Here is a 13552-nt window from a genome sequence, read left to right on the forward strand (position 1 = left end):
CGCCTGCGCCTGCTGCCCGTCACCTGCACCTGCTGCCCATCACGTGCGCCCAGCTCCAGGCGGCCTCGCACCCGCGGAGCGGCTGCCCTCATGTGCGCCTGCACCTGCTGTTCGTCACCTGCGCCCGCCGAGGGCTGCGGGGAGGCTGCTGGGCTCTAAGAGCAGGAGGCGCTAAGATACTGGAGAGCCTCAGCTCTCACGCGGAGCGCCGCTTGCCCCGAGCTCGCCCCCTGGAGAGCCCAGTAAATTTATTTCTAATCAGACCTCGTCTGGATGTATCCAGGAGGGCTGTTTGACTCTCCATGGGGAGCTTTTTGAACTTTTTGCAAAGAGCTGCAGGAGAAAGACACTCAGTGCTACTTTGAACCCTCTGCAAATGTGAGCTAAAGGGGAAAGAGTAAAAATTTTAAAACTATGCAAAGGGGATTTCTAAATAATATATGAAACTCTTAAGAATTTCATCAGGGGGGATCCCTGAGTGGCACAGTGGTTTAGCGCCTGCCTTTAGCCCAGGGTGCGATCCTGGAGACCCAGGATCGAGTCCCACATCAGGCTCCTGGTGCATGGAGCCTGCTTCTGTCTCTGCCTCCCCCTCTCTCTCTCTCTGTGTGTGACTATCATAAATAAATTAAAAAAAAAAAAAAGATTTTCATCAGGGCAGGGCTAATTTAATCGACTAGTGGCTGTTTACACTAGTGGATGGGAAAGCTCGACTCATTATTTATGAAGTAGTTAAATGCAGAATCCAAAATTCCCCTCTTGTCCTTTTTAATCTGGGAACACCACGGTTTCTTCTCTTGTCCCGTCACATTCTACCCTGGTTGTTTCCTAACTCATTTGTGAATCATGATACATAATACACCGCTGACAAATTATTTTATAAGAAACAGAGCCGTGTTCCTCAAACTTTTTTCATTCTCCCTCCTTCAAGGGCCTTTTTTTAGACTTTCTCATCCAATTGTTCGGCTCCACCCATCCCCATCATGAAACTAAATATTAAAGAGGGGAACCGGGATCCCTGGGTGGCGCAGCGGTTTAGCGCCTGCCTTTGGCCCAGGGCGCGATCCTGGAGACCCGGGATCGAGTCCGGCGTCGGGCTCCCGGTGCATGGAGCCTGCTTCTCCCTCTGCCTGTGTGTGTCTCTGCCTCTCTCTCTCAGTCTGTATGACTATCATAATTTTTTTTTTAAATCTTTAAAAAAAAAAAGAGGGGAGCCTGGCTGGTCCAGTCCGTGGAGCAAGTGCCCCTTGATCTCGAGATTGTGAGTTTTGGCCCCATGTTGGGTACAGAGATTACTTAAAAATAAAATTTTTAAAAAAGAGTAAGATTTTATCTGGTAGGGTTGGACTTTATGGAGTGAAACTCTTGTAATATCTAATATTTTCCCACATCCCGCACCATTACCAATTTCACGCTCTTGGGGGAAATACTGACCCTTTTGAGAATATGCAGTGTAGGGCAGTTTTACTTCCTAGAATATTCCCTGTAGAAACTATATTTTGCAGCCTTTAGATATCTGCAAGGATTTCCTAAAATGAAGTTTTAATTTGGTGTACAAACAGCTTTAAAAAAATAGGTGAAATCCACCTTAGACTCCCCTATCCCTGCTACCCTAACTAAACTGTCTCATCATCCTATTCTGTGCATTCAAGGGAAGAGCTGAAAACAAGAAAAAAGAACAGAATAATGGGAAACTAATCATATTCAGCTGTAGAGGACTAGAATGAAAATTATTCAGAGTGCAAGAATAATTGTGAACTGTGACTCTCCACCCAATGAGTACACCTTCACTAGAGCCATGTAAGTCCCTAGAACCTGCATATCTGTCTTCTAATTTTTCCCACTGGTCCTGTCCTAGTCTATTATAAATTATTTTGATCCTGATTTCTTAGTTTTTAATTGTGTATTTCCTATAGCTGCCTTAAATTGTGAAATCAAGGAAATATTTTATATATGTTTGTGTTATAAGTATGTATAAATTAGAAGCACATATCTGAAAAAAAAAAAAAGAAGCACATATCTGGGGGCATCTGGGTGGCTCCGTCAGTTAAGTGTCTGGCTTCAGCTCAGGTCATGATCCTGGGATCCCTGCTCAGCAGGGAACCTGTTTCTCCCTCTCCCACTTCCCCTGCTTGTGCTCTGTCAAATAAATAAATAAAAATTTCAAAAAACAAGCACATATATCCACTCATATACATCCATGTCAATAATCAATTAGTTGAGGTACCCTAAATACTGTGAGATACTTGAGGGCATAAATCATATCATATTGACCTCATAATGATTACACAGCAAGCATAGCAATAGTTTGCTCAACAAATGACCTAGAGAATGGTCTAAGCTTCCTGTGTGGTATTTCAACAGACACCAAATCAAGTATTTGGGTTTATATGAACTGGAATAATATAGGTTTGGAGACATTTCATTTACTTTTTTTATACCATAAAAGTTTTGTTTCCTTCCGATATACATGGTCTTAAAGATAAGAACTTAGTAAAGATCATACATAGACACATGAAACTAATGAAGCAATATAAAGTAAATATGCCTGTGCCCTAATGGAAGAATGAAATTTCAACACTAGAAAAAGTGCTGGTTGTTTTGTGAGAAAAATTATAAGTTATGTTATAATGGGTTATTATCCATATTCTACTAAACTTGAAGGCAACTCTTACACATGACATATCTCAGAAGTATAACTTGCATCTCTATAGGTTGGGTATCATTAAAACAGAGCTATAAGAGATTCATAAAGAGGAGAAATATCTTTACCATTTCCTTTTCCCGAGCCTTGAGGGACTGAAGTTATGTCATGGATCTCCAATGTTTTATTTTTTTACAGATCAGAATAAAATACTTTCAAAATGTAAAATATACAATCTGATATCTTCTGTTCTATAAAACAGTGGAACATTAAGAGGCTTTAAAACACCAGCTCTTTTTGGACATTCCAGAGTGTGTCTGCACTCTTCTTAAAAAGGGCCTCCTCATCAGAATTCAAGTTAACTTTCACAATATCTGAGACACCATTTTGCCCCAAAACACAGGGGATACTGAGAAAGATTTCTTCTTTTATTCCATATAAGCCCTAAAAGGCAAAATTAGATTATTGTTCAGTAACATGATATGGAAAAGCACTTGTGCAAGACAGCTTCAGAATAAGAGGATACCAGAGAGACCATGGAGCTCAATTAGAATCAGAAGGTGGTAGAGTAGCTATCAACAATATTGATCCTAATGTCCTATGACTATACAGAGTTTGTGTTCAAGGATGTGAAGAACATACCAGAGGCCTTCAAAGGGACCAAGAAAGGCAACGTCTACTTTACCCCTTACCAGTTCCATTTTTCTGTCCAAAGGAAAGATGCCATCCAATCCTTCATGATGCCATTTTATCTGATAAAGGACTGCAAAATCAAGCAGCCTGTATTTGGTGTAAATTACAGCAAAGAATAGTGAAGGCTGAGAAGCAGGAAGTGGCTGGAAAGACTTCTTTATATGAGTCGACCTTTACACCAAGAGGCACCATTGAGTTGCACAATAGATGATACAGGTAACATCTCAATCCTCCAAAGGTGAAGCCTCCAATGGACCCTGCAGGTACTGTCATATGCCCAGGAGGGCTTTTGTCTTTCCCCTGCCAAGTACCAATGGAATGCATGCATGCCCATCTGTATGGGTACTTCCATCCACCGTTCCATCTGACTTCTACCCAGGACCTCCCATGATGAACTGAACATGGAATAGTTGCAACCATGGCCACCACCCTATTCTGGGCTCCCGAAACCTCCAGCCACCAGCCCCAACATTCCCTCCACTCCTGCAGCTGAAGTGTTTTGGGAATTTGTTTCCCCTCTACTTTCTCTGTCTTTTTTCTAGAGGGGCTTCTTGAACTAGAATTGGAGAATGTAGATCCATCCCATCATGCCATTTGGGGGCTGCTGGGTGGCTGGAAATAAGGGTCCTGGCCCCTGGAGCCTGGCCCTACGTGCTAACCATGACCTGCTACCCAGCCCCCTCTTCTCTTTAAGCTTCATTCCTGGCTGACAATATGACCCTGGGATACACTAAAATTGACTCTCATTTGCCCCTGTACTGGCCATGAAATGAGAAAATGGCTCTTTAAAAAGAATTCCCTATTTATATAAAAAAAATCTAGCCAATATATAAATATGAAATAAATTGTAGCCTTATTTATTTGCTGAAAATGTGAAGCAATAAAACTAAATGGGGTAAAAAAAATAAGAGTATATGAGTGATTATCCTCTTAATATCAAATGTTTAAGTTTTCCTATAAAATACAACTTGTCGGGATCCCTGGGTGGCGCAGCGGTTTGGTGCCTGCCTTTGGCCCAGGGCGCCATCCTGGAGACCTGGGATCGAATCCCACGTCAGGCTCCCGGTGCATGGAGCCTGCTTCTCCCTCTGCCTGTGTCTCTGCCTCTCTCTCTCTCTCTCTGTGACTATCATAAATAAATTAAAAAAAAATACAACTTGTCCATTGATTTGGTCAGTAAAAACTATGAAATTCCCATATTAGTCTCTTCACAGAGCATTTGAAACCCCCTTGACTCTTCCTCAGGCGTGCCCTAAGGGTAATTGCTTATTCTCCCATATGCCTGCGTATCCTCCAAAGAGGAGGGGTGTATGGTATCCATTGTGTACTCACTGTCTCTTTCAAGTCATTAGTCCCCTACTCTCTTAACATTCTCTCTATTTTTTGAGGCTCATTTACTAATGACCATTTACTAACCTCTTGGTTATTCATAAAAACTGACACCTAGCTCACAATCTTTCCTCTCTGTCCCAATATCTGTGATTACAGATCTGTGATCTGTGTATGTAGATCATATTTAAGGGCAAAGATGATGAATTTTGTCTGTAACCCTTTAGCGGAAAGTCAAACCCATTAACATGTGTACAAGCCAAAGGCTATACCACACGCATCCCTCCCTTCTACTTTCTCTCCCCACCCACTCTTTCACACCCCAGAAAGTAAATCCCACACCCATATAAATTTAGCTGTCTTCCCTCTCCATGCCTGTGCTCAGATCCCTGGAGAAAACTACACAATAAAGTTAATCTTTAACTTACATTATTATTAATTAATCAATGCATATCAACCTCAAACGATCATCCACATAACAGTTTTTCTTTTTGTGGGGGGCCAAGGGCTCAAATTCTATTTCTCATTATCTACAAAAGTGATTTCAAACCTTCTCAAACATCTGATTCCTCTATAGGTCCCCTGATTCTCAGATGATTTTGTCTCCTTTCACTAAAAAAACATCCAATGCCAAACTTACCAATGTGCATGATTCACTGCCTATCCTCTAATATCTCCTGTTACAAGAAATAGCTGTCTCTCCTCCTTCCTAGAGCTAATACCTTCATCTATGCTCTGGATCCCACCCTCTCTGCTTAGTACTTCTATCTGTAATATCTACTTTTACTATCAGCATCTTATCTTTAAAAAAAAAAAAACTTACCTGGCCTTGATTTTCCTCTCCAATTACTATTCTCTTTCCATACCTTCACAGCCAAATACCTCAAAAGAGCTATTTATACTAGTCTTAATTTCCTCAGAGATTCTCAAGGACCTTCCAAAGGGACATTTGGCAATATCTGGAGACATTTTTGACTGTCAAAACTGAGAGGAAAGGGTATGCTACTGGCATCTAACAGGTCGAGGCCAGGGATGCTGCTAACATTCCACAATGCCCAGAATAGTCCTCCAACAACAATGAAGAATTATCTGGCCCAAAGTCAGTAGGGCCGAGATTAAGAAAATCGTAGTGTACTCCAAGCAGGCTTTCACTCCTATTACTTCATTAAACAGCTTCTGCTAAGGTTTTTTTTTTTTTTTTTTTTTTTTTTTTTCCTGCTAAGGTTATGACTTCTATTACTTTATCCTCCTGGCATTTTTAATCCTCATTTTATATGACTTCTCGTTGTCAATCAACAACAGAAAACCAATTCTTTAGTCTTTAAAGCATCCTCCTCTCTCTTGGTTACCATGAATCCATGGTTCTCTTCTCTTGGTTTTTAACTCTCTGGCTGACACTTCTTAGTCACCTTTGTGTACTCATACTATAAACTCAACTTTTAACACTAGAATTCCTCAAGACTCAATCTCAGTCTGTCTTCTCACTTTATTACACTCTCCTTAGGCAAGCTCATTGAAATGCCCAGCTTCAGTAACCATGTGTAAGGGATATCTGTTGCCTGTGCTTGCCCAGCATCTCTGTCTTTGTTGGTGGTGATGTTGTTAACAGACCTCTCTTTCCCTCTCAGGAACTATCTCCAAACTGACTCCTACTTAGAACTCTTATGAGTTCCGGAAGCTTGTACCCAACTGCCCATTTTCTTTTGGATATTGCAAAAGCACCTGAAATTCAACTTGTTCATAACTGCAAACATGATCTTTAAACCTGGTTCTCCTTGAGAATTCCCTTCCTCAGTGGATATCACTATCTATATAATGGTGCAAAACAAATCTACAAATGTCTTTCTTTTCCTTATTTCCTACTTCATCTATTACCAAGTCCTATGAACATTACCTACTAAATACAGTGTCTCTCAAATTTATCCCCTTCTCTTCACCTCTACTATTTTCCTTTCTATTCTAAGCTACTGCTCATCTTATTTTTTTTTTAAGATTTCATTTATTCACTAAACACATAGGACAGAGGCAGAAACCTAGGTAGAGGGAGAAGCAGGGTCCCTGGGGAGAGCCTGATGCAGTACTCCATCCCAGGATCGTGGCCTGAGCCAAAGGCAGATGCTCAACCACTGAGCCACCTAGACATCCCTACTGCTCATCTTCTTGACAGGATTCTGCAAGTCTACTCTTGTCCCTTTCAAATCTGTTGCCTCCATCATAGCCATAGACATCTGTTTACCATGAATGCTTGCCAGTCCCTCAAAATCTTTTGGTGGCTTTCCATAGACCTAAATCCTTTTATTAGGCTTTCAGTGGCTGAACCCTGCTTACTTCTCTAGCCTTACCATGTACTTCCCTTCACTCTCTGCATTTCAATAACCTTTATTTCAGATCCACAAGTGCCCTCTACTTATACCTACATCACTTCCTCCGCACATGTGTTCCCTCTGCTTAGACTATTAGTCCAGCCTTCCAAAGTAACTCCTACTCATTATTCAGAATAGGTCACGTTTTACTTCCTTAGGAAGTAAAACTTACTTACTTACTATCACCCATGTTCCTACCCAGGGTAGTTAAATTCTCTTCTTGTATACTCTTAAGTACTTGGTAGTTTTTAATCATAGCACTTATCATAATTTGTTATTATATATTTACTTTTACAATTATTTTATTAAATCCATTTCTTTTGGGCAGCCCGGGTGGCTCAGCGGTTTAGCGGGCCTGGGGCCTGATCCTGGAGACCCGGGATCGAGTCCCACATCGGGCTCCCTGCATGGAGCCTGCTTCTCCCTCTGCCTGTGTTTCTGCCTCTCTCTCTCTCTCTCTCTCTCTCTCTCTGTGTGTGTGTGTGTGTCATGAATAAACAAATAAAATCTTTTTAAAAATTAAAATAAAATAAATAAATCCATTTCTTTCATTGAACTCCATGAAGTCAGGGCCTTCTTTGTTCACCTCTATATCCTCAACATCTTGTATAATGCCTAGCACATAGTAGGGACTCAAGAAATATTAAAGAAAAGATGATAAATGAAGAGTCAGTTTAAGCCTACCTTAACCATAGTAGAAACTGGATGCACTCTCCTAAGATTTTTCAAAACTGATCCTACCAGATCTGTCACAGACAGTCCAATAGCCCAAGAGGTATACCCTTTCAGCTTGATAATCTCATAGGCACTGCAGTTTAGAAAGTAAGAAAATCAAGTTCATGGCAAATCAACTCAGAAAACATATTATTTTTCAAGCTTCCATTTTGAAGTAATCTACATGTCATTGCCACTCTGAGACTTATTCTAGAAATTATTTATGAATAAGCAATAGAAGTTTCTATACCATTTTAATAAATTTCATTATTCACTTTAAATAATAATTAATCCATTCTTCTCTTATCATAAAGGCAGAATACTAGGGCATATGTTTCACTAAATATGAAACTTTAAAAAAAAATTAAAAATAAATAAATAAATATGAAACTTTAGAGTCGCACCGCTCCACAAAGTTATTAACAGTGATTATTTTTAAGTGACATTACAGGTGATATTATCTTCTTTACACTTTTCTTAATTTTCTTATTTTCTATTTGCCACCAATTTGGATTGACATTCAAACTCAAAGAACAAAGAGGTTTTAACTGACCAGAGTTTATTTAGTTTTGGGAAAAAGGATCCAGGACAGGAAATGGAATGTTTGGAATCATTATTTGTATCATATCAGATGGTCTTGCAACCATGTAAGCACAGCTTCAAGGCCCCAGGACTGCACACAATACACTTGGTAGCAAACGAGAAGACTGATGTGTGTATGGACCACTTCAGCATAGGAAAGTTGGGACTAGACTATATTCATTGTGATAGCCTGTGATTTGACAGTCAGTTGAAAACCAGGGGCACAGTTTTATTATTTAGAGCATGCAGATTGCTGTCAAATTTAGGATTAACTTTCAGACTCTCAATTCAATATGGCCAAGACTCTGGGGTAAGTGAAAGGAAAGGGAGGGAGACTCTGCCTAGTGATTGATTGAATAATGATATTTGAGCTGAAGAAAGCCCTGCAGTAGATAATTGGGGGGAAAATCTTACCAGTGGAATCTGGATGCTGTCATACATCCTCTCAGGAATTAACAAAACAAATTGACAAAGAGAAAAGAGTTGAGAAAAAACTGGCTAAAAATATAACCCTTTAGTTGTTATTAACCATCCTAATGAAAATAAAACTGCTGGCATAAAGAAAAGGGCAAAGGGAGCAAATAGAACAAGCAGTTTTAAGACTACTATCCTAAGACAAAAAAACTGACTGCTCTATTAAAAACCTGGAAGGACATCCTATTAAATCATGATGTCACTCCCCTGCCATTGTTGGTTAGCCACTGGAAAATCAGAGACTATGACAAAAAAGAGTTGAGTTGTTTTTAGATAAAGACTAGCAGTATCCTGAGGATTCTTTATAACTATAGATCCTCTGCTAAATGACCAAGAGGCAAATAATTTGGACGCTGCATGTTGGGAGGATTAATTGGAATGAGTACTGATCTGTAATGTGTTGCAGTATTTGGTATTTAAATCACACAGGACTTCAGTGGCAAATGTGGTCTTAATCATTATTCTCTTATAGAAACAGTCTTTTAAATTAGAAAGGAACTAGCATTCCCTCTGGTACAATTATTAGGAATTGGGTAGACAGAGACTAACACTATAACATCCCTGCAAGAAATAGATAGGTGACTCCATGACATTTAGAACCCAGTATTGGCTAAAATAGATTCCTTAGCTGGGTTGTGGTTCTGCCTCCAGATCAGGTTGATTCCTGCATTTACTGAGAAATGGCCTTTAATGGACCCTATATCTGGAAATCTATGGCATATGGGTAAAGTATACTTGTGTTGAGAAGGACAGGAAATGATACTATAATATTAACATAGGTGTTTTATGCTAGGCATTAACTTAATCTCTTATCCAAAGCTATTTGGCATAACAAAGGGTTTGTAGGTTCCCTTAAGAAAATAGGGACGCCTGGGTGGCTCAGCTGGTTAAGCATCCAACTCTTGATTTCGGCTCAGGTCATGATCTCAGGGTCATGAGATTGAGCCCCAAGTCAGACTCTGTGCTGAATGTGGAGCCTGGTTTAAGATTATCTCTTTCCCTCTCCCTTTGCCTCTCCCTCCTCCATTTGCATGCATGCTTACTCTCTCTCTTAAAAAAGAAAGAAAATGACACATACTAATAACAATTACCAAAGTGAAAAGACGGTTGGGGAAATTGACCTAAAGCTTCCAATTGATGTGATCCCAACAGAAATAGTTTGGCCAGAAGAGGAAATAAATTTGCTTTAGAAATATCAAACACACAAATCGAACTCCAATAAAAAAAATACAAAAAAAAATAAAAAGAAAAAAAGAAAATAAACATAGTCCTGGCCTAAATAAATAAATAAATAAATGCTCTTTCAAGAAAACACACACACACATACACACAGAATGTATTCCCCATTCTAATGGGTTTCCTACATAGTTTTGTTCCTATACATGTTTTCAAAATATGTATTTCTCACATGCCTATATTTTTAACATTCCTACACAGCGTTATAAAGTATATTGTTTTCTTTTTTTGTCCCTCAGCATAAAGCTTTTAAGATCTGACAAAGGAGAGAGAGTACAATCATTTTGATTTCTTCTAATGGTGGCACAATATTCCATGGTGCTTGGGCACCTGGGTGGCTGAGTCATTTGAGTGGCCAGACTCTCGATTTCAACTCAGGTCATGATCTCAGGGACGTGAGATCCAGCCTGGTGCCAGCTCCATGCTCAGCAGAGAGTCTGTTTGGAATTATTTCTCCCTCCCCCTGTGTCCTCCCCCTGATCATGCTTTCTCTCTAAATACATAAATAATATCTTTTAAAAATATCAGACATACAATTAAATGAGTCTGTCAATACATTTAATAAGGCACAAGTGACAGTAAGTAAAAGGGGAAAATAGAATAATCCAATTAGCTAAGGATTACCAAAACATCTGTGAGTGATTTTGGTTACCTATTGTACAGATCCTGGTGATCATAGGAATAGCTTGTCTTTTTCTATGTATAAAATATTGAAGACATGTTTGTCAAAGGAACTCTGAGGAATATATGGTACAAAAATAATCATACAAGGTCACGGAGAAGTATCATGGATAGAAGGCTAACATTAAGTCTGGATCCTTTCCAAGAAAAGGCAGGACTATTTAGAAAGATGACTTTGGGTGTGCTTTTGCACAAAACAGTTTTCTAGGTTAAAAAATCAGTTAAGCACTGGAGAATTCTGAGAAGATGGTGAAGTAGGAAGCACCAGGATTCTATCCCCCCACCTAGACAATAATTGTTTTACCAAAATCTGTCTGACATAACTATTGTGGAACTGTAGAGTCTATTGAAGGCTTGAAACTTCAGGGGAAGGCTCCAATGGTAATTTGTAGTTACCTTCAGTCAATTTCAGCTCTTAGCACTATAGCAACTATCTATCCCCCACCTTCAGCAGGTAGCTGTTCATATGTCCCCCAAGTAGCTTGTGCACAGCCTACAAAAAAGCCTTCTCTAAATATCAGGAATCGATGACAGAGGTGTAGAAAAAGGAGGGCAGCCATTTTTTTTGCACCTCCCCCCAATCATTGCAGTCTGGCTATAGTGACCTCCAGGGAATTTTAAAGGTAAGCATCCTCTCCCCATTCCCTTTATTTTTCTCTTTTTCTCTTACTGTTTTGTGCAAAAGCACACCCAAAGTCATCTTTCTAAATAGTCCTGGAAACCTCAACAAATTACTAGCAGCCAAATTCATAGGCACTTTCAAAGAATTATACACTATGACCAAGTGAGGTTTATTCCTGGAATGGAAGCGAAGGATGGGTCAACATATGGAAATTCATTGATCCAGTCTGACACATTAACATACTTAGAAAAAAACAATCTTCCCATTTGATGCAAAAAAGTCATTTGACAAGATTCAACACCCTTTCATAATAAAAACACTTAAGAAACTAGGAATTACAGAAACTACTTCAACATAATAAAAGCCATACATGAAAAACCTACAGTGATCATAGTCAGTGGTGAAATACCGAAAGTCTTTCCTTTAAGATCAGGAACAAGGAAAGAATGCCCACTTTGCCACTTCTATTCAACACAGTATTAGAAATTCTATCCAGAGTAATTATACAAGACAGAGAAATAAAAGGCATCCAAATTGGAAAGAAGAAAAACTATCCCTGCTCACAGATGACATGATCTTATATGCAGATAACTCTAAATTACACACACACATACACACACACACAAAAATTGTTAGAACTATAAGTGAATTCAGCAAAGTAACAATATAAAGTCAACATACAAAATTGCATTTCTATACAATAACAATGAACAATATGAACAGAAAATTAAGAAAATAATTCCACTTACAAAAGCATCAAAAAGAATAAAATAATTAGGAATTGACCAAGGAAGTGAAAGACTTGTGCAATAAAAACTACAAAATATTGCTGAAAGAAATTAAAGATGATACAAATAATCCCAAAGTGATCTATAAATTCAATGCAATCCCCATCAAAATCCTGCAGATATTTTTTTGCAGAACCAGAATATAACAAACAAACAAAAAACACTCTTAAATATGGAAAAGAAACTGGTAGTTGCCAGAGGGGAGGTGGATGGAGGGATGTGCAAAACAGATACAAGAGATTAATAGATACAAACTTCCAGTTATGAAATAAATAAGTGATGGCAATGAAAAGTACAGCATAGAGAATACAGCTAATAATATTGTAATAACGTTGTATGATAACAGATGGTGACTACACTTATTGTGGTGAGCACTAATTAAAGTACAGAACTGTCAATCAATATCGTATATTGTATACCTGAAACTAGTATAACATTGTATGCTAATAGAAAAAAGGATGAAGAAACTGAGATTTTACTATTTTAAATAAGTTCTCAATATCATACCACTAATAAATGAGGAAGCCAGGATTCAAGTCTCAGCAACCTGATTTCAAAGTTGATGATTATACACTATGCCATATTACCCTCAAGTACATATGCGTTCTTATGAAATGATAAACAGATTTTCCTTTTAAAAAATGACCCCCAGAGAAAACTATGCATAATATAAGTCTGAATTTGGGGATTTTCAGAAGGTTTGAGTTATTTATTCAACTATATACTTTTTGCCTCTGAAACTAATTCTTAAGACTGATTATTAAGGCACTGAGATATTGAATAAGTACTGTTACCTTTCAACAACTTGTTTGTGGATATTTTTCCACTGGTCTTTGTCTGCATCAGTTCCTAATTTAGGGTCTAGAGTCTTCAGAGCAACACCAGCAACATTCACTCCACTCCATAAAGGCACTAAAAGAAATATATCCCAGAATAAACTCTTCTTCCCAGTACTACGTCAGTCCTTTCAGTTCAATAGGTTTATATTATAAACTTAGATAACTACCTTATACATTTATAAAAATAAGTTTGATATGGACAAAAGAAAGAAATGTAAAAACCCAAAATAACAAAATTTTAGAAAAATATGTAATAGAAGTTATTTACACTTGTGTCGTATAGGAAGCATTTAAAGCAAGATGCAACTTCAGAATCCATAAAAGGATTAGTAAGATAAAATATCATAAGCACCTAGAGGGAAAAGAGCAACAAATTAATACTACTCAGCAGTAACAAAGAACTGACAGGGAATAACTATCAACCTAGAATCTTATATCAGTTAAAGTGTCAAAAATGAGATGAAACTAAAACATTTTCACATAAATAAAACAGACAGGATATACTCCAGAAAGAGAGAATTGAATTCAGGAGAAGGAGTTAGAGATAAAATAAAGATAAGCAGTACAATTGGTAAACATGTACACAA

The 13552-nt window shown here is 38.4% G+C and overlaps 1 protein-coding gene across 5 annotated transcripts in view; it reads right to left on the bottom strand.

The window, feature by feature from the left end:
* Nucleotides 1-2805: 2805 nt before the first annotated feature.
* LOC144294565 (L-lactate dehydrogenase C chain) overlaps nt 2806-13552 on the bottom strand; it is a 42576-nt gene continuing 31829 nt past the window's right edge. For 4 of the 5 annotated variants that reach the window (XM_077866272.1, XM_077866271.1, XM_077866269.1 and 1 more), the window contains 3 exons: nt 12921-13038; nt 7714-7837; nt 2806-3088 (listed from right to left, as the gene is read on the bottom strand). In XM_077866272.1, coding sequence (XP_077722398.1) covers nt 2924-3088; nt 7714-7837; nt 12921-13038 — 407 coding nt within the window. In that variant the 3' untranslated portion in view covers nt 2806-2923. The remainder of the gene's footprint in view (nt 3089-7713; nt 7838-12920; nt 13039-13552) is intronic. The other variant, XM_077866273.1, reaches the window with a different exon arrangement.

Source organism: Canis aureus, chromosome 23, assembly GCF_053574225.1.
Source record: "Canis aureus isolate CA01 chromosome 23, VMU_Caureus_v.1.0, whole genome shotgun sequence".
In the NCBI taxonomy this organism is placed as follows: domain Eukaryota; kingdom Metazoa; phylum Chordata; class Mammalia; order Carnivora; family Canidae; genus Canis; species Canis aureus.